Source organism: Semicossyphus pulcher, unplaced genomic scaffold (assembly GCF_022749685.1).
Source record: "Semicossyphus pulcher isolate SPU_LCO1_2020_fin unplaced genomic scaffold, fSemPul1.0.p SCAF_19, whole genome shotgun sequence".
Lineage (NCBI taxonomy): Eukaryota > Metazoa > Chordata > Actinopteri > Labriformes > Labridae > Semicossyphus > Semicossyphus pulcher.
Genome location: NW_027211692.1, coordinates 9,213,193 through 9,232,681, shown reverse-complemented (window position 1 = coordinate 9,232,681; position 19,489 = coordinate 9,213,193). Strand labels below are relative to the sequence as shown.

At 41.7% G+C, this 19,489-nt stretch overlaps 2 protein-coding genes across 2 annotated transcripts; one reads left to right on the top strand and one right to left on the bottom strand.

Moving 5' to 3' along the window:
- The first annotated feature begins 7,355 nt into the window (after window positions 1–7,355).
- slc47a3 (solute carrier family 47 member 3) lies at window positions 7,356–13,221 on the top strand. The gene is made up of 17 exons (XM_069669147.1): window positions 7,356–7,414; window positions 7,525–7,626; window positions 7,709–7,777; window positions 7,875–8,023; window positions 8,158–8,200; window positions 8,334–8,378; window positions 9,266–9,363; window positions 9,454–9,551; window positions 10,327–10,440; window positions 10,529–10,596; window positions 10,683–10,791; window positions 11,664–11,739; window positions 12,033–12,102; window positions 12,189–12,321; window positions 12,414–12,508; window positions 12,598–12,640; window positions 12,758–13,221. The coding sequence occupies exons 2-17, from the start codon at window positions 7,540–7,542 to the stop codon at window positions 12,955–12,957; spliced, it is 1,497 nt and encodes a 498-aa protein (XP_069525248.1). The 5' UTR covers window positions 7,356–7,414; window positions 7,525–7,539; the 3' UTR covers window positions 12,958–13,221.
- LOC138597535 (multidrug and toxin extrusion protein 1-like) lies at window positions 13,118–18,752 on the bottom strand. Its single transcript, XM_069669148.1, has 17 exons — window positions 18,636–18,752; window positions 18,081–18,182; window positions 17,873–17,941; window positions 17,640–17,788; window positions 15,710–15,752; window positions 15,553–15,597; window positions 15,358–15,455; window positions 15,179–15,276; window positions 14,949–15,062; window positions 14,793–14,860; window positions 14,586–14,694; window positions 14,423–14,498; window positions 14,277–14,346; window positions 14,045–14,177; window positions 13,871–13,965; window positions 13,681–13,755; window positions 13,118–13,589 (listed from the first exon to the last, which is right to left on the bottom strand). The coding sequence occupies exons 1-17, from the start codon at window positions 18,741–18,743 to the stop codon at window positions 13,284–13,286; spliced, it is 1,758 nt and encodes a 585-aa protein (XP_069525249.1). The 5' UTR covers window positions 18,744–18,752; the 3' UTR covers window positions 13,118–13,283.
- Between the last annotated feature and the right edge of the window lie 737 nt (window positions 18,753–19,489).

The following is a 19,489-nucleotide window of genomic DNA, read 5'->3' as shown; positions in this document are numbered from 1 at the left end:
TGATGCAATGAGTACTTTTAGTATTGTTAATATTTGTGTATTAAAACCTACTTTTTTAATTTAAAATACTGGATGGAAGACATGTGATTGTCTATTTTTACATTGTACAATGTACAGATATGTTCAGTAGAGCAGCAACTTGACCACATGTAAACATGTACTTTTGCTCCCTTTGCATCCAACTGACCACTGAGGTCACCTATATATCAGGGCTGAAGGTGATTTGTTACAGTTCCAGCATCAGTTGAACTTTGATTCGGCTCATTACTACACAACAACAACCTACACGTGCCTTCATGTTCCTCACATTTGCAAAAACAAACTGTTTTCTACTGTGAACATATTTTGGATCAATAAAGCATGTGCTGGCCTGCCAACATTTCTCACTGAAATAATGATTTCTGTCTGAAAACCAATGAAGCAGTATTTAAAAAAACAATGTATTTTTTCAAGGCTTTTCTACCTGCATGGGAGATACTAATAAAATTGCACAAGTCTGCTTTTATGACCAATGGCATGGGCTGAAATAAACAATATCTCATTGGTCTGTGACAAAAATAAAAGACACATTTTAATAAAGTAATTTTTAATGTTTCTTTCTTCTTTCAACAAGTAAAATACTTTAAAAAGCAGGTGGACAGATAGCCCAGTTTCAGCTGTAAAACTGCATAGTCACCCAAAACAAGGTGATCCCACTTTCATCACCAGCCAGCCAACTCCTCCTGACAATTACATGTGTCTTAAAGTGCACACGTGTTTCCCCTGCCCTCTTGCTTAGTGACCTCTTGTCTCGTGCGTAAAGCTCATAATCCTGTAAACACAGTGTGGAAAGCCACAGTAATCCTGCCATGAAAGGCCACGCCTAATGTATGTAGGCAAAAGCTCTGTGTCATTGTCATTTTCCCCAGATGCCGCATGAGCCGAGGGTCAAGGTAGTCGTATTGTCCAGCACTGTGTTGCGTCAGAAACATTATGAGCTCAACAAAGACGTTTCACACGTCTCCATTTAAAGACTCCAGAGCACTTTATTACAACCCTTGGAGTATCCCAGTGACTATCTATCACCATCATGAGATTTATCTTTTACAGCAAGAAAAAAAGCCATCATCATGCGTAAGACTCTACACACAGTAAATCAGAATTAGATTCAGCTTTATTTGCCAAGCATTTGTACACACAAATTTATTTTTTGCTAATCTTCACACTAGTGTACCACTATTATTGGCATTGTAACCATAAGTATGTATTACCTGTTGTTGTTCATGTAACAAGGACATATGTTGTTGTTGCTCTCTTTGCCTGTCTCTATCCTGCATCTCCTTCTATCCCATTTTCGGCCCATCCAGTCGAGGCAGATGGCTGTTCAACATGAGTCTGGTTCTGCTCGAGGTTTCTGCCTGTTAAAAGGAAGTCTTTCCTTGCCAATGTGCTGAATTGCTAAGTGCTACTCATGGTGATTAATGTTGGGCCTCTCTTTAAATAACATAACAAACCTGCTCTTTTTGCAGTGTCTTGAGATAACTCTGGTTATGATTTGGCGCTATACAAATAAAATTTGATTGATGATTGATTGATTGAGAGAATTTGACCCTTTATTCTTACTCAAAATTCCAAGAAGAGTATACAGGAAGAATAAGAAAGATAAACAGCTAAAAAGAAGAAAATAAAAACATAGATCTATTAAGTATAAACAAGGCAAGTATGTAAAAAAAAGGTGTATATATAAATATATGTCTATATAAAGTGACACAGACAAACAACATACAATATCTACATATAAGTCGTGTTTCTGTAGATTGTATACAATTAAAAATGGTGCAAAGGGGTAAATATTGAAATAGATTAACCATGTATGTATTTATGAAGTGGATGGTGCACAGTAAATTAATATATAATATTATATGACTGATTTAGCTGTTCATTATAGTGACGACCTGTGGAAAGACGCTTGTATCGTGTCTGATTGCTCCATAGCGCCCACCAGAGGGGAGATGTTGGAACGGGTTGCCTCCAGTGTGTAATGGGTTTGTGGTGATTTTTCCAACCCCTTTTCTGACTAAAGACATAAAGAAGATATTGGTACCGCTTATTTTCTTTCCTGACTGTCCATTGTCCTTGTAGTCCGCTCTAGTCCCAGTTGGTAACCAGACTAAATGATTGCATTATAGAACTGGATCAGCATCTCACGAGGTAGGCTGGACTGACCGAGGTGGTGCAGGAAGAACATCCGCTACTGGTCCGTTTTGATGTTCAACTCAGTTTTCTTTTGGTCCTGAGAGGATTGTGCATCCAAGTATCCTGCAGGTTTTCATGGCACGCAGAACACCGAAGACAGAACCAAAGCATGTTGGTGGTGTCGTGTGACAGAGGAACACAGTCTTCTCTGTCACACTGTGGCTAAGGTAGCAGCAAACAATCAAAGGGTCACATCAAAGTTTTGACCTCAGTTCTGTTGAATAATTAAAATGTTAGACGGTTTTAAAGTGGTTAACAAGCGGTTGGGTGCATACGGCAGTTCAAATCACGATGATCTTGGGTCGCACTGGGGAGAAGCTTATGTAATTACAGTGCCTTTCTCTCCTTTCGCTGCCTCTCAGCCACCCATTCATTATCCAATTGAAACACGTCCTCACGCATCATGGCCTCTATTATTGGCTATATATACACGTAAGGCTGCAGCAGGAACCTGCCAGTTGTTCAGTTTGCCGGGGACCTCTAGTGAACCCAAAAACAACCATGTCCTCTGGTAGCTGATTAAGCAGGTACAAGATGAATAAATGACTACCAGAAAGGAAAAGCTGAGATCTTGGGTTAAGGACATTTTTCTAGGCACGCAAGAGGTCAACAAGCACGCCTTGTGTCTTATCCACCTGTTGCATTTCAGAATATTTTGTCAATGGGAAGGCTTTTTAAAGTCATGTTGGCCTTCTTCCTTTTCGGTATCAGTTACGTTTGAGGACAATATGCAGCCTGTCTGATATAATCAATCCTCGCTGTGTGTAGAGATGGTTTCAGTTAGCAATTCGAGTATCCAATTTTCCTGTGGACAAGAGTCAGGCCAAACGGTAAAAGAGCCAGAAGAGGACAGAAGGTCTTTCTTTGCACTCTTTTGGCTAACATACATTTATACATACCGGACTAAGCTTATAGTGCTTCAACAATAATTTAACTTATTGAGATTTTATATAAATCGAAAACTCATTCAACTATGTTAAAGATGATTTGCAAGACAATCTCCATAAATTTTTTTAAGCCATAAAGACAATGAAAGAAATACAAGAGATTGTGAACAAATTAAAAGCAAGACAACTTCAGATTGTTCTTCCAAATACAACTAAAATATGGAGCTGCTCCTCATAACGATTTAAAGGAGAAGATAAAGAACACTCAACCATATTGTAGCCGGTAAAAAGTAGGGTGTTGCCTCTGATTCAGAGCTGACAGCACTGCCACAGGAAAAGCTAATTACATTATAAACATTATAATAACTGTAATAAAGATCCTACATACATACCATCACTGTGACTACAATAATCTTCTGTATGTCCAAATAATGACTCTTACTTTTAGTGTTGTTTATGATATAACAGATCAAACAATACATTTGTTTGTTAGCCAAGCTAGCACCTTGGCTCACGAGGAAGGCTATGGCGGTCTTTCAGCAGTTCACCAACAGACTGAAATATTTCAATTAATGTTTCATTGATTGCCTTGAAATTTGGTGAGGACATTCGTGTCCCCCTCAGGATGAATTGGAACAATTTTGGTGGCCCCATAACTTTTCATATAGCGCCATCCAGAAGTTGAAATTGTCATGTTTCAATACTTTTGGTTGAGGTACAAATACTTGCAGAACTACCTAGATGGCATGTAAAATAAATGTCAGATTTTAAATAATAACGAACATTCATTGATAATGTTTCAGGGGTAAGTTGCCTGGGAGCTGAAGAACAGAGCCGGGAATTGCAGGTGAACAACCTGGGAGATGGACAAGGGTGGAGCCTGAGGAGGGTGAAGTCGCTCCTGAGGACAGGAAGTCAATCAGACAAGCATGGTGCTCCCGAGGGCACGCAGGAGGTCAACCAGAAAGGCGAAGCAGCTCTGGAATCCAACCTGAAGATTGGTGATGGAGATGGATCCACTCCCGAGGCCGGCATGGCGATGGATGATCTGTCAGAGGGTCAGGAAGGGCAGAAGGTCGACCAGATGCTATTCCGCAGGTAGACCTGGAGATATGCAACGAAGATGGGAGGCATGGCAACTTATGATCTGTGCTGATCATTTCTGAACGGAAAGGGAAGAAACTTTCGCAGCAGCTCCACAGTTACGGGAGATTGCTGCGGCTCATCAGGAATGGTGGACTACTGCACTTCAGCAGGAACAGGGGCTTGTGAAGCTCAATAACTGGTGTTGGACGGGCTGCTGTTTGAGGCCCCGGCTGGGCATATGCAGGGACAGCCGATGGAGTTTCTGACAAGGATGTGCAACTGGGTGATGCTGGCTGGTCCATCACCGGAACCAGTAACAGCAGGAAGGCAATGAAGTCTGGGTTGTAAGTGGAGGCTCTCTCTGGCAATGGGGGCTCTAGGCTGCTGGGCAGCTGAGCTCTATGTTGCAGCAGGAATTGCTGATGACATTGGAAGCCATGATGACCATGATGGCTCAAAGGATTCAGGGAAGGTAAACCAGGTAGTTGGCTTGCAGGCTAAGGACAAGAGATCTGCTGGCTCACGAACCTGAACCAAAATAAAGGTAGTTTGCTTGCAGACTAGGAAGCTTTAAATATAAGAATAGCAAAATTGCCACACAGCAAACAAGAAGCCACTTAATATTCCAGCAGAAGACATACTGAAGGAAGTATCGGCAGCCCTGGGCAGGTAAAGCTTACCTGTAGATTGGGGCACTGCCGTCCAGAGAAACTCGTAACAGAATCTTACAGTCACTTCATGTTTAATGATTTGTAGTTTCATCACTGGTATTGTTCCTCATGTCAGGAGATGTAACCAGAACCGTTCACATTGGGGAACATTCCCCTCTTACACACGTTATGTATATACCACACGTGCTCAAGAAACAGGGCGAGGGATGACTCATCAGACTCTGTGACCACAGTTCATGTGTTCTTTTTGCACTACACTCACAAAAAGGACATTTTTAGGTTAATAAGAGGTTAAAGCACTGCAACCCTACCATTGTGTCCCGCTCTCTGAAGTTCTCAGTAGACTGTTTTAAGGAAACTGCCTGGTCAATTGAGCCTCACGTGCACAGTTACAATCATCTGAGTCGAAGTCTATTTTTCTTTTGCATATCAAAACAAAGCAGATATTTTAGTGAGGAGAGATCATATGTCTCCATCCAAACGTGCCCACAATCTGATGTCTCACCGTCAGACCTACAGGACAGCATCACCTCCTGCCGAGATGGTTCCAAATAATAAACAACATAATGGAGCAGTTGTGGTTGTTGTCATGGTGGCCAGAATAAATTACAATTGCGTCTAGCCAGCAAATGATGTCGTGCTGAAGTTACAGTATCTGTTGTTGGGATCACACCCATCAGCTACTTGTTTCTTTGCTTATTTAATTAACCTTACCTGATCGGGAAGTTTGGCAGATACTTTTTCTACATTTACATTGATCTTCCCTAAATGAGCTTAATTATAAACAATCCTAAAATGAGAAAATCAAGCTAATTTATTTTTGTTGTTGTTTTGCCCATTTTCTGTAGGCCTACGTCTTTTTTATTTCACTGCAGGTGTCATTTAATGGGGCTTTTTAATATGTCTAATGTTGCTAGGGACTCAACATGCATCTGTGAAATAGTTTGTTTGACTGACTGATTGATCAATCATGAACAAAAGGTATGACAACAATAAATATCAAGTGATTCATGATGGTGACAGTTAACATTTTAAGGCTATGGCATTTTTTAAGAATAATAACAATAAGTTATAGAGAAATTAAGAATTTTCCTAATAAATGACATGATTGGCTGGAGACCAAACCCTCTCTTCAGCTTAATGGTTTAGTTCTGCTGTGTCATTTGTGATGAGAAGGTCGACTTGAAATGCACTGAGACATTTTTGTGAAGCGCTGCGGTCAGATCAGTTTGCACGTATTAATATAGAAATGGCTCCATCTGTTGGTACAATGCAGCAATAAAGAACACATGTCAAGATCTCAGTTGGGATTAAAAGACAGAAGTATGTAACTCCCAACGACCTGTGGTATAAATGGCATAGATCTCTGCAGACACCTTTCAAAATGAAATACAAAGAAAATAAGAAAGATTTTTTTTTTTAAATTTTTTAAAAGGATTTTCTTTTTCTTACAGCTCCTATGAGGAATTATTCGCTGATTATGATACAGACTGAAAGTAATTCTCATAACTCTAAATGACCTACAAAAGCAAACCAGACCATCAGTGATAAGATTGATTATTTCTATATAGTTATTTTTAATGCCTGAAACTGCTGGCGGGGGGGGGGGGGGGGGGTGTCAGACAAAGCGATTAACTGCACGCCTTTGTTCACATTTTACGAGGCAAAAATTTTAAGTGAGTGGTACATATGAGATTTTTTGTTAAAAGCCAACACTTAAATATGTACAGGACAAAATCAGCAAGAGAAGAGGTACAGCTATGTCCACAGGGGGCGCCAAAATCAACACAAAAAGACAGTCATTTATATTTACAATTTTACAATTTACATTGTAACATTTATATTATAGATATTTACAATATATTTATTCAAAACGAATGAACTATGTTGAATAAAACTTGCCCAAAATATGTTATATATATATATACAGTATATATTTTTTATTCTTTGTTAAAGTTTAAGCATAATATCCTTTTTTTTGACATGTAGACTTAATTTATCAAGTCATCATCCCCCCCACCTGTAAGTAGGATATTCCAGTTTTACTAAGTGACTCCTCAGCAGGTCTCTGCTCACTCTTATTGATCTCATTCTGGCCTAGTACAAATTAACCGAACAAATTTAACATTTTTCTCAAATATAACACATTTACTGTCAGGATTGGGCTCAAACGCAGAAATCACGTGCGAATCCACTTGTCAGGATTTCTTTCTTAAACGCAATCTTGTCGTCACCGTCAGCTGACCGGAAGTGACCTCCCGTGTATGTTTCATATGAAAGCTGATATACAGCAGATTGCATTATCATAAGTAGGCAACTGTCCGACAGAGATCTCGATTGACCTACATAGTCAGAACACCTGCACACAGCGGTTAACAGAGCCGTAACTGTGCTTACTAAATCATGGAGAGCAGCAGACGGAGCTCGGGACTTTCCTCATGGAGGGAATGTTTTGCTCTTCAGCGGATCCGCATGTTGGTCCCTGTCGGGTTCAAGACTGAAGTAATCGAGCTGCTCAAACTTGCCGGACCGGTGGTGAGTTCTCGTATTTGAGTGTACTGTCAGTGTGATTTTTATGATCCAAATTATTTTATTTATTTTAGAAAAGTGTTTTCTCAGTCATTCATTTAGATTTTTCTCATCAGCTTATCTCCCAGCTCATGGTTTTTGCGATAAGTTTTGTCAGCACTATTTTCTGTGGCCACCTGGGGAGGACAGAGCTGGCAGGAGTCACTTTGGCCATAGCAGTAAGTAAAAAAAAAAGTTCTTACTGTAAAAATTACACTAAGAGTGCTGAATAACATAACCCACCATGTTTGTCTTCATTAGGTTATTAATGTTACAGGAATATCAATTGGAGCCGGTTTGGCAGCAGCTTGTGATACTCTTATTTCTCAGGTAAGAACCTTTCAGTCACGTTATTATATTATTATCAGGTTTGACGAAGAATGAGAAAAGTGAATTAAGAAAATAATCAATTATTCTCTGGTTTCAGACGTATGGAAGCCGTAACCTCCTGAGAGTCGGGGTCATTCTGCAGCGGGCTGTCCTCATTTTGATTCTGGCTTGTTTTCCCTGCTGGGCGATCCTCATTAACACAGAGCCCATTCTTTTAGCTGTGAAACAGGAACCAGACGTGGCCAGGTCAGTCTTTTAGTGTCTGTCTAGTGAAATGTTGGAGCCTTGGTTGAACAATAAAGTTGTATTCCAATTCATTCTTTCCTGTTTTATTCTATTTGATACATTTTTGTCGATATCGTTGTCAAATCTTTCTCCAGGATGGCCCAGATGTATGTGAAGATCTTCATGCCAGCACTTCCTGTGAGTATTTCTAACCTCATCTTCCTTCAGCAATGAACCACTGATTTCTGTTTGCTTGCTACACCTCACCCAATGCATGCTGGGATGGGGAATTCAGAGACTAAATTTGTATCTTTCTTGTTTCTCTATCTAGGCAGCATTCATGTATTCATTACTGTCAAGATATCTGCAAAACCAGGTAAGTCCCTCATTATACAACATTAAGTAACTCCCAAGTCAGCTGAAATAAGACTTGACTGTGTGAACGAGCTGTAAAAATAATCTGCAGTTTGCTTCTCTTTAAGCAAAAAGGCTTGATCAGACATACAAGAATATTCTATTAGCCCTATCAGCCCCATAGTCTTGTTTTCAGACTCTATGCCTTACATTAACAAGCATCCCCTAAATTATGATTCCTGAACATTTTACATATTTGCTCTGTACTCCATATTGGGAAGTTTTGCACATTCCAAGGTCAATATTTTTCACATTCCTGCACAAGCTGTACAACTCTTTTACTCCTTTTAAAGATAAATATGCTGTACATATTTTCTTTATAAATATATTGTCAATTTTTTTAAGCCTAATCCAAAAGGCAAGTGGACTGGGTTGACGACTCACCCTCAATTACACATCCATTAGCATACTAAGGACCTACAGAGCTTCGTCCACCAGTCAGTTTAGAACTGAAGAAGCCTTTCAGATGAGAGATGAAACAAGAACTCCAACCAGGCCAGTTGCCTTTTGGATTAAGCTTGTAAAGTCCCTTTAAGTGTATATTGTTATGCACCTTTGCCCCAAAGAAAAGTCCATATGTGTGTAAACGTACTTGGCAATAAACTTAATTATACTCATTCTGAGTTGAGATGGGAATGAGGACAGGATTCCTGTCTGGGTGCTTTGTCTTTTCCATGTAGAGTGGCCCCTTTAGGTTTCATGGTTCAGTTTCAAAGTTATCTATGAGTTTTCTCTGTAGATTGGAGGATGACACAGTGGTGGAAACTTTTACATATCTAGTTTAGTCAACCATTGGTTTTACCTTTGCCAGTGTCTAATGAGACTGAAAATGTTGCACTTCCTTTTTAGGGCATCATATGGCCCCAGGTGATCACAGGAATTGTGGTCAACCTTCTCAACGCTCTCATCAACTACATCTTTCTTTACGCTCTCAATCTGGGAGTAGTGTGAGTATTACTTATTGTCTCTCACAGTAACATCAGTAAAAACGTCTACCATCAGAAAACCAATATGATTCAGTGAACTTCTCTTTACAGCGGTTCGGCTGTTGCAAACACCCTTTCCCAGTTCTGTATGGCCACCGTTCTCTATGCTTATATCATCTGGAGAGGGCTTCACAAGACCACATGGGCAGGTGAGTACGACATGTGCATTGGAGGATTGTGACCAATTGTTGGCTCTAGGTTTTGTTGTTTTCAGAAATCACATTGTTTTAATTGAGTTTTTGCCAGGACAAAAGTTCAGTGCTGTTCTGTCAATGGAGAGAAATATTAGACACATTTGAGTACATAATAACAGCAGCTGGCACCAATATACAAAAACAATGACACATCAAAGACTTGGGCTGGATGAGGTAATAGTCTGTAATGCACTCAAGCAGCATTTGTCAGTAAAACATTTACAGGGTCTGGAGTTAGCTTTAGATAGGGCCCTACTCTTCCGGAAACATCCCATTTTAATATGAAAGTGTGTATCTGAATTTTACCAAGTTTTAAACAACTATCTTGTGTGATTGGCGGGGCAGCATCCTTCCACCTGAGCAGTAATGCTTACTGAGAAGGAAGAAAAGCAAAGGATAAATTAAGTTAGCCGAAAAACTATGTCTCCCCTTAAAGAGAGAGTGACCCGAGTAACAAGAGGATCCTGCTCCAAATTGACATTTAACACCTGAGATAGAAAGTGCAAGATCTTATTCCAATATTTGTTAAGACTACAGCTTGACACATTTATATAAGGATCCCATGTTTCTTGTAATAGAGAGGCCTCCTCCCGGGATGCCCTCAGCTTGTCCTCCGGATACTCCTGAGTGTTCTCTAATCTTTTTAGTTCCATTTTCATTCATCAGTATTTGTATGAATACGACTGTCTCTTCTTAAGCCCAAGTAACTAATCATTGTTTGACCCCACAGGCTGGTCTAGAGAGTGCCTGCAGGACTGGGGCTCTTACATCCACCTGGCCATCCCCAGCATGGTCATGATGTGTGTGGAGTGGTGGACGTATGAGATTGGAAGTTTTCTGGCAGGTAATGTCACGTACCACTTTGGTGTTTTAAAGCACTTGTTTGAACTAAAGTTGGTCTGAAATCTTACTGATGTGTTTTTTATGGACAGGTCTCATCAGTGAGGTGGAACTTGGAGCTCAGGCAGTCGTCTTTGAGCTGGCTAACGTTGCATACATGGTAAAGTCAAATTGTACTGTACGAAATGAATCACCTTTTTGACAATGAACAGCATGTTTATTAAGTATCTTCTTTTCTGTTGATAGTTCCCTTTAGGTTTCAGTATAGCGGGGAATGTAAGAGTCGGGAATGCTTTGGGAGCCGGAGACACCGAGCAGGCCAAGCTGTCTGCTAAACTGACAATGTTCTGTGCAGGTCAGTACTTAATGAAACACTGTTTATATCATTAAAAGCCTATTAAAAGGACATGTATTTAAAATTTAGACAGAACTATTACTAATATTATATATTTCTGATATCACTCAAGAAAGTACTGCCACAGGAGCTAGGAGTGTAAAGAACAAGTCTTATGTTCCAAAAGGTGCTTGTGAAGTGCTCTTGAGCAGGGCATTAAAGGGCCAGTTCGCAGATTTTCAACCTCAGTCCTATCATGCTAATACAGCTAATGCCATTATGGTAGGGGCAAAAAATGCAATTTCGCTCTGTGCCTTTGGAGGACGCTATCCGCTTCCCAATGGGCCCTGGAAAACCTCTGTAAAATGCCTCAGGGAGCTTGTTAAACTACACTTCCTTAATCTAGGACGCCCGCCTCCGATGTCACCTGAAGATTATTTAGACGATCCACCGGTACATTCTCGTAGTATTTCAGATTCTGTACCACTCTGAGCCGTTGCCTGCAGTGAAAACAGTAGTATTTCACTCCAGCGTCTCTCGCTGGGCCGTTTCTTTCAGAGGGAGGGGCGCAATGCATGCTGGATGTTGTAGGAATTTAGAATGGGCGAAACCACGAGCTGTTGGTACAACTTTCTCCACAGCTATCGCGCCAATTTCAAATATCATTGCTTCTATCGATTACAGAGAACACAGCTTTGACTGGCAGTGGCTTTTGCCACGGGCGAATTGCTCCTATAAGTGTCTTGATGAGATTTGCTTAAGCAGAGACGCTCATTAGCAACAATATGACACTGTGGTTGTCCTTTGTGTGAATGTACCTGAACAGAAAGAATAATTTCAGCATCTTTTGAAAGCTGCTGCCAGTGAATAATTCATGTTACTCTCCACCGCAGGGTCGATCTCCATTTGTTTATCAGCTCTCATCGGGGGCCTGAAGGACCATATCTCTTATGTCTTTACATATGACGAGTGAGTATGTCTTTATGTAAACTCTTTTACCAGGGTGTTGTGGCAGCTGTCGAGGAGAGATAGCAGAGCGACCTTTGATCATGACGTCACTTGTGGCTTACACAGTGATAGTGACCTCTGCTTACATATTCCATTACTCATTAACTTGAGCTAAATGTTTCTTCCAGTTGCATTATACCGGCGTGAATTGCAATTACCTGCTTCATCTTTAGTCAATGATACCATGATAATGTAATATGTCACAGTGCTCAAATATTACATCAAACGTGTCAAAGTGTAATCTCTCCTTCCAGGCAAATCAGGGAAAGAGTCGCTGATGTTATATCTTTGTATGCTCCATTCCTTCTCCTAGATGCATTATCAGTAAGTGTCCACTATAACATCAAACAAGATCCCAGGATCATAACGTAACTTATCCTACAGTGATTTTATTCTGTTTGCGTGACTAGGCTGCCTCAAGTGGTGTCATAAGAGGAGCAGGTAAACAGAAGGTCGGGGCTATCTGCAACATTTTGGGCTATTATGGTGTCGGATTTCCTATTGGCGTGTCCCTGATGTTTGCTGCCAAATTAGGAATAAAGGGTAAGATCTTTTAACAGACATGGTTTGTCGCCCACCACAGAATCAATCTCCACTCCAAAAACAAGATGTCAAACTCTCTGCTTTTCTCTCAGGTCTGTGGATCGGCATGTTTGTCTGTGTGTTCCTGCAGTGCTCATTTCTGACTTCCTACCTGGTGAGAATGAATTGGAAGAAAACTACAGTCGAGGTTAGTATTCAGAGATATGTCTTCCTGTTAAAAATGGCCTAAGGCGTCTTCTTTATAAATAGAAGTTGACACATTGTTTTTTCTTTCAGGCGCAAGTCAGAGCGGGGGTGCGTGGGAGCTCCACAGACACAAGTAAGAGAGATGAATCATTTCTACTGCTTATCCAATTCCTCAGGAGGCAGTTTTGCCTATAAAAAGTAGCACTTTGTATTGCATAAACCTACATTACTGTCGTATTTTTATTTCCAGGTCCAGATGCAGAGAACTCACCGGGCCCGACAGACCGCATGGACCTGGTCGACACTGAGGAGCCACCAGCAGTGAAACTAGGGGGCGAGCTCCCTTTCAGGACTCTGGTCCTGCGTCGGGGCCTGGCTGTGGCTCTCATGCTCTTCATCCTGGCTGCCGGGATCATTACGAACCTTTTGATCACTAACTTAGTTACATGACCATGAGCAAAGTCTATTGTGTTCAGTGAAGTTACTTGTTAGCCAACAGTACAAAACGAGCAGCAGCAGACGTCTGCGCTGCAGGGTGTCGCTGCGGGAACTGCAGAAAGTAGGCACAGGTGAGCAGGAAGTAGACGGAGCCCTTTCTGGGGTTAATCTCTCCAACGAATGATTACTCTTTAAAGCATTTATTCACAAGATATTAAAATGAACCTGCCAATGTTCGGCATACAATGCACCTTCTATAAAAGAGAATGAGTCAGACTACAGATGGTTTGTGTTAATTAACATTAAACAGAAACATTGGTTATCTTTGACTGTCCGGTTTAATCTGAGTCTTCATTTGGGACCAGCACAGTTGGGAAAATTTGACCAGGAGTGTGTGTGGTATTGATCCAGTCCAACGTTAAGTTGCCCTCAGAAAGTGTGGTTTCTGGTAAGGGCACTAGGAAGTGCACACTTGCTCCCACAGCCAGAAGAGCAACAGCTGCACACACAGTCAGGCCTCGTCTGAGGATCAGCTGGGTCGTTGAAAGACGGCCACCTTTCGGCTGCTGGACCACAAGTCCACCCTGAGTCCCCGTGTTCCCATCATGCTCCTCTGTGCTCACAGACATGTAGCCATCTGCTGGCTTGTAAGAAAGACAATTACTTTATTTTGGGGTGTCATGTGGAGAAAGAAACTAGTCTAAATCAGTCAAAGGAGAAATGTAGGCCACTTACACTCCCATTACTTCCTGCCTGGTCTGCAGCGTTTGATCCTGTCATGTGAGTGTTTTTCTGTGCTCGGTTCACAGCCTGCAAACAAGCAGAAACAAAAACAAACCAGCTTCTTCTTTCTTATCAAATCAAATCAAATCACATCTAAAAACAAGGTTTAATGATTTTGTAGCCTCTGCCCTGCTTAACAAACCTCCTCAGTCATTCTCTCCCAGTTGAGCTTGAAGATGACAATGATGTAGAAGGTTGATTGTAAAATGACACAAATGAGCAGCCCGAGCCAAAAACCTGCAGAGATGAAGAGATATTAGTCGGGTAAATTCACTTTTTATGCTGCTTATTTGGAAAGACTGCTTCGTACATTTACCTAAAACTCTCAGTTTTGCCACAAACATTAAAGTAACGCTCAGAGAAAGTCCTATGCAGTAGTATCCAATGAAATTGGCCACAGCTGGAATCTTCTGTTTGCCCGTGCCCAAGAAGATGCCCGTGCACACACACTACGATGTAAAGAGACATATCCCCCATTATTAAGCACCTTTGCTCCACTGGCCACCATGTAAACCTTAGAATGTATACACATTATTTGAAATACTCACCACAAGACCATCAAAGAACTGAAGGAAGCAGTAAGCATTCATCAGGTGTGAAACCAAACCTACAATCTTCCTGAAAAAAAGGATTTATTATTAAGATCTATTTTTCTACGCCAGTCTTCAATCATGAAATGGAAGTGTAGACTCACTCATCAGAGGTGAACATGTAGCCAATCACTGTTTTAGAAGAGCCAAGAATAAGACCCTCAATAACTGCAAAAGTACCTGGAAAAGAGGAGTTGGGAAATCTGACAAACAGAAGATAAACAAGAATTAATGTAAACTTAAGTATAAAAAAAAATTGGAACTGACCTGCTACAGCGAATGACAGCTTGGTGGTGAGGATGGCCCGGGCGGTGTCTCCTGCACCGAGGGCATTTCCCACTCGGGCACACGCTGCAGCTTGAATACCGAGAGGAAACTACGGAGACGTCATGTTAGAGAAAGCATAAAACAAGAGTTAGCTCCGGAGTTAAAACGTGTAATTAGACTGTAATGCTCTGATTATACTGTAAGTACCATGTAGGTTATGAAAGCCACCATTATCACAGCATGTTGGGCTGCCAGCTCGTCTTCACTCAGCATCCCTGATCATCACCAAGAAAGAACAGCCAAAACATAAAGTTTTTATCTGCGACAAAAATATCAAATACCTTTTTTTAAAATTTGGATTACCTGCAAAAAATCCCCCAAACTCGTAAACCCACCACTCAAAGCATTTCATTAAAGTACTGGGGATGGCCAGTTTCATGTAGGAGCCCCACTCCTGCAGTGATTCTACAGACCAGCCTGCAGGGGGAGAGAGAAACTTATTTTTGACAACAGTGTAACTTGGACGATGAACAAACAGGTCCGTGAGATCACAAAGTCAACACAAACATCGACTAAATATAACTGTCCCTCACCTCCCCACGTCGTCACATGGAGCTTCTTCCACCAGATGTAAGCAAATAAAAGAGTACAGATGTAAATCTGAGACAGAGTGTTGGCTGCTGCAGATCCACTGTGAAACACGCACACACACACATGTTAATATAAGGTTATTTAATGTTTTGTAAGTGTGAGTGTGTGTGAGTGCACCTACCCAACACCCAGATCCAGCCAGTAAAGAAAGATGTAGTTCGTCGCCACGTTTGCTATGTTTGCCACTGCAGCAGCATACATTTGCGGCAGAATTATACCCTGAGTACACAAAGATTATGTAATATAATTTATTAATTTTACAACATTTGCACTGAATTAATATGAAACAGAATGGGATATCAGGATATTAAAGCACCTGATTCTGCAGGTAAGACACCTGGAGATGATGTAAAAACATCGCCTAAAGAGAAGGATTATGTCAGTATTCAGATAGATTCAACAGATGCAGAAAACTGCTCAGTAATAACTGATATTTTTGAATTGGACAGATGAGATTAAAAGTTACAACTCACTGGTACTGCAGGAAGGAAGCCTGTGATATACAGCTGGGCTATTCTGAAATCAAGAAGCTGCATTCAGTTCAGATTAAGGACAAACAACAAGCTTTAATCAATTTAACGTCACTGCTTCAACATTATTCATCTCATCCGTTTTTAATTCCCTTCTGAAGCAGAGGAGTAGGAAAGTTTCCTGTTTTAATGAGAAACTTTAAATCAGGTTTAGGCTGCTTGTCAATATTATCTGAAATAAAAACAAACCAAATGACTGCAATTAATGTGAATTTCATTGTTCAGACTTATTTTCTGGAGGAGTTGGTGAAGACCACTAAACAGTGTGCTTGTAATAGTGACAGTATTCTTCTTTGTGGATTGTCCAGAGCCTGGGTCGCGGTGGCAGCAGGCTTAGCAAGTTAGTTCAGACGTCACTCACCTGAGCAAGCTCCCCCTGGGGAAGTTCGATCCCAAGGCATTCCCAGGCTAGACAATATACACAATCCTTCCAGCAAGCTTTTGGTCTACCCCAGGGTCTCTTACAAGTTGGACGTGCCTGGAAACCCTCCAAAGGGAGGCACATAGGAGGCATCCTAATCAGGTTCCCAAACCACCTCAACTAGCTCCTTTGGATGCGAAAGGGAAGGGAAGAGAGATGTCTCCTTACCCTATCTCGAAGGCTGAGCCCTGCCACCCTGTGAAGGAGACCCATTCCGGCCACGAGTGACTGATCTCATACATTTGATCACTATCCAATGCTCATGACCATAGGTGAGAGTTGAAAGAGAGATCGACTGGTAAATTGAAAGCTTTGCCTTCTGGCTCAACAGGAAGTTTTAGTACAATTCCCACATTAATTCTGTCGCTACATACGTCTGTCGATCATATAATCCATTTTACCATCACTTGTACAAATACCCCAAGAAACTTTAACTCCTTCATATGGCAGCAACTGACTCCCCACCTGGAGGGAGCAATCTACCATTTTCCAGCAGAGAACCATGGCATAAGACTTGAACGTGCCGACCGCTTCATGCTCCACTGCAATCAAACCCAGCGGAAGGCTCGACAGCAATGAAGGAAACAGAATAACAACATCTGCAAAAAGGAGAGTTGCAATTCCGAGGTCATTCACCTTGTCCGAGCTGCGCAGATGACTCCATGTCTAGGGATAACCCTTGAGGAGACCAACACTCACTGGGAACATGCTTGACTTTAGGCAAAGGGTATGGACAAAGCTCTATTTGATTTTTAAAGGACTTTGGCTCTTGCATTGGCCCCAGTGTCTTACACCCCCACAGGACAAGGGACATGATCTTAGACCTTCTCCACAAAGTCCAATAAACACATGTAAACTGGATCAGGAAACTACCATGACCCCGCCAACGCAAGGCTAAGGAGCTGTTCCACTTTTCCAAGGCCAGGGTGGAATCCTTATTGTTCATCCTGTATCTGAGGTTGGACGATCGCCTGGCCACTGCTTTCCAGCACCCTGGAATAAACGTTCCCAGAAGGCCTAGTGGTGTAATACCTCGATAAATTAAACACACCCTCCGACCCCCCAGACTTCCATGAGGCATGTCAGCCAAGAGAGCCCAACAATGTTCAGAGCCTTCAACATCTCAGGACGGATCTCAACCTCACCTGGTGCCCTGCCACTGACGAGCTTCTCGACTACCTCAGGGACCTCATTTAAAGGACATGGGTGAAGCTTTCCCTGGATCTTCAAACTGCTTATTCATCAGAGGACATGTTTGGGTTCAGGAGTTCCTCAAAATTGTTCTTTCCATTGTCAAGGATATCCAAAGTCCTGGAAAGAAGTTCTCCTCCCCTGCTGCTAGTGAATGTCAAAAGTTCTCACTGATTGCTAAACTAACACCGATGATCAAACTTGTCCACATCTCTGGTTGCGGTAACAAAATGTTGCAGCATGTTTAGTATTTTTATTTACCTGGTCACCGCAGGGTCCTGGCCCATGCACAACAGGATGGCCTCAGCGTTAATGAGGAGGCCCCAGCAGGGAAGACAGAACAACAGCAGGATGATGATGCCTCGCTGAAGAATCACTCCCACCCGCAGCAGGTTCTTACCTCCAAATGTCTGCACAACATATTGAACATTTAAACGAGGAAGGCAGTATTAAAAAGTTTAAAAGATTCAACTGTATTTAAGGGTTTTCCAAACCTGAGACACCAACGTATCACATGCCAGTCCAAGACCATATCCTGTTGCTACAGTTGTAACATTTATGGCCTGAAATTCAATTTAAAACGTAGTTCAAAGAGTCTGTAAGCAATAAATCTATGACTCATGCAAGTAAAGTAATATTGATTAAGTCATCATTTTCTCCTTCGCCTCCACAACTCTGTGAGGTGTACAGATGACCACTTACAGCAGAAGCTAATCCGTAGCCAGCCATCACTTCATTTCCCAGACGCCCACAGAACATCGTCACCACAAATGGAAGCAGGTAATTGAGGATTCGAGAGAACAGCTGCACAGGCAAACATCGACAGCAGAGAAGATGAAAGCAGCTCACAGGTAATATTACAGCAAACACAAGTTGCAAAGATAGCTGCTTCCAGCTCACAGGTAATACATTGCACATAACAGCCAACACAATGTGCAAGGTTCCATCACAGCACTAAAAATAAGTATAATTGGCCGGGTATCTGTAGACATACACTCAGACTGTCTTGGCAAATTAGCTTCCACACTCTCATACGTTGGCAGGATGCAGCCGCTGTGTAAAACCTGCCAAACACTGCCTCAGGTCTATTGATTTCTGCTTCTAAGTCTCCATCACCCAAGTCCTTTTTCCTGACAACTTAACCTTTTCTTTGGCAAAGAAAGACAGTCATCAATCCTTTGTTGTATGACTCAGCTTTTCAGCAAGGGCACCTTCAATCCAGACGGAGCGCAGTATGCAAACAAAGCCAATTCTTACCAGAGGCCCTGTCATCCTCAGGATTTGGTACAGTTCTTCTCTGTGGGCCTGGGGCACCCTGCTGTGCACCCACTCGCAGCAGAAAAGCTTGTTGCCAGGCCTCTCCATGTCTGCGGGACGAGATGCTAGAGCCGTTCCCGCCACTGTAATAAATGCCTGTCTCGTCTCTCATGTACTCATCAGAGTTTCTCTCCAGGATGTTGGAAAGGATGGAAATCTTGCCGAGGTCACAGCTGCCGTGGAACTACGCCAAGGACCACAGAGACGGGTCAGATTGTGAAAAACACATCAAGTGACAAGGTCTGAAATCACAACAAGGACTAAGATAGAGGACTTGGATGAAAGAATGTTTTGATCTTGAGAGGTTTAACATGTATACCACTCATTTGATATATCTGTCGATATATCTGGTCAGCTAAGATATTTCTTCTGTCTTAGAAGTAGAGAAAGACTTACTTTTGGAGAAGCCCTTAGTGGCCATGCATCCATACATTATATTTACTCCGTTTTCTCCTGATTACGATTCATTTCCTGTCTGAAGATCTTTTGAGACTTATTCATCACGTTATAAGATAACAGCGCTGCACCACTGTAATGTCAGATGATCATAACTGCTATCCCCAGTGTTGCAAAGGCACAAAACAAACATAGAAACAGGCTTAGCTTACCTCATTAGTGTGGGCGGTGGCAGCGTGGTATGTGATGGTCTGTTATATCACAGTGACCAGCCTGTTGTTTTTAATTCTACATCACTGGAAAATTATTCCGTTATCATGAGAAAACCAGCTTTGTTATCTCGAGATAATGGGCTGAATTAATCCGTTATAATAGGAAAAACAGCTTTGTCCTCCTGA

Bases quoted from the DNA above. Each gene is read 5' to 3' on its own strand.
- slc47a3 (XM_069669147.1), top strand. From the start codon at position 7,540: ATGGTTTTTGCGATAAGTTTTGTCAGCACTATTTTCTGTGGCCACCTG. The intron at 8,201-8,333 runs GTGAGTATTTCT...TTCTCTATCTAG, and splicing joins TCTTCATGCCAGCACTTCCT to GCAGCATTCATGTATTCATT. The intron at 9,552-10,326 runs GTGAGTACGACA...TTGACCCCACAG, and splicing joins TCACAAGACCACATGGGCAG to GCTGGTCTAGAGAGTGCCTG.
- LOC138597535 (XM_069669148.1), bottom strand. From the start codon at position 18,743: ATGGAGAGGCCTGGCAACAAGCTTTTCTGCTGCGAGTGGGTGCACAGC. The intron at 15,063-15,178 runs GTGAGGGACAGT...CTCCCCCTGCAG, and splicing joins CCATGTGACGACGTGGGGAG to GCTGGTCTGTAGAATCACTG. The intron at 14,178-14,276 runs GTGAGTATTTCA...TTTACATCGTAG, and splicing joins AGTTCTTTGATGGTCTTGTG to TGTGTGTGCACGGGCATCTT.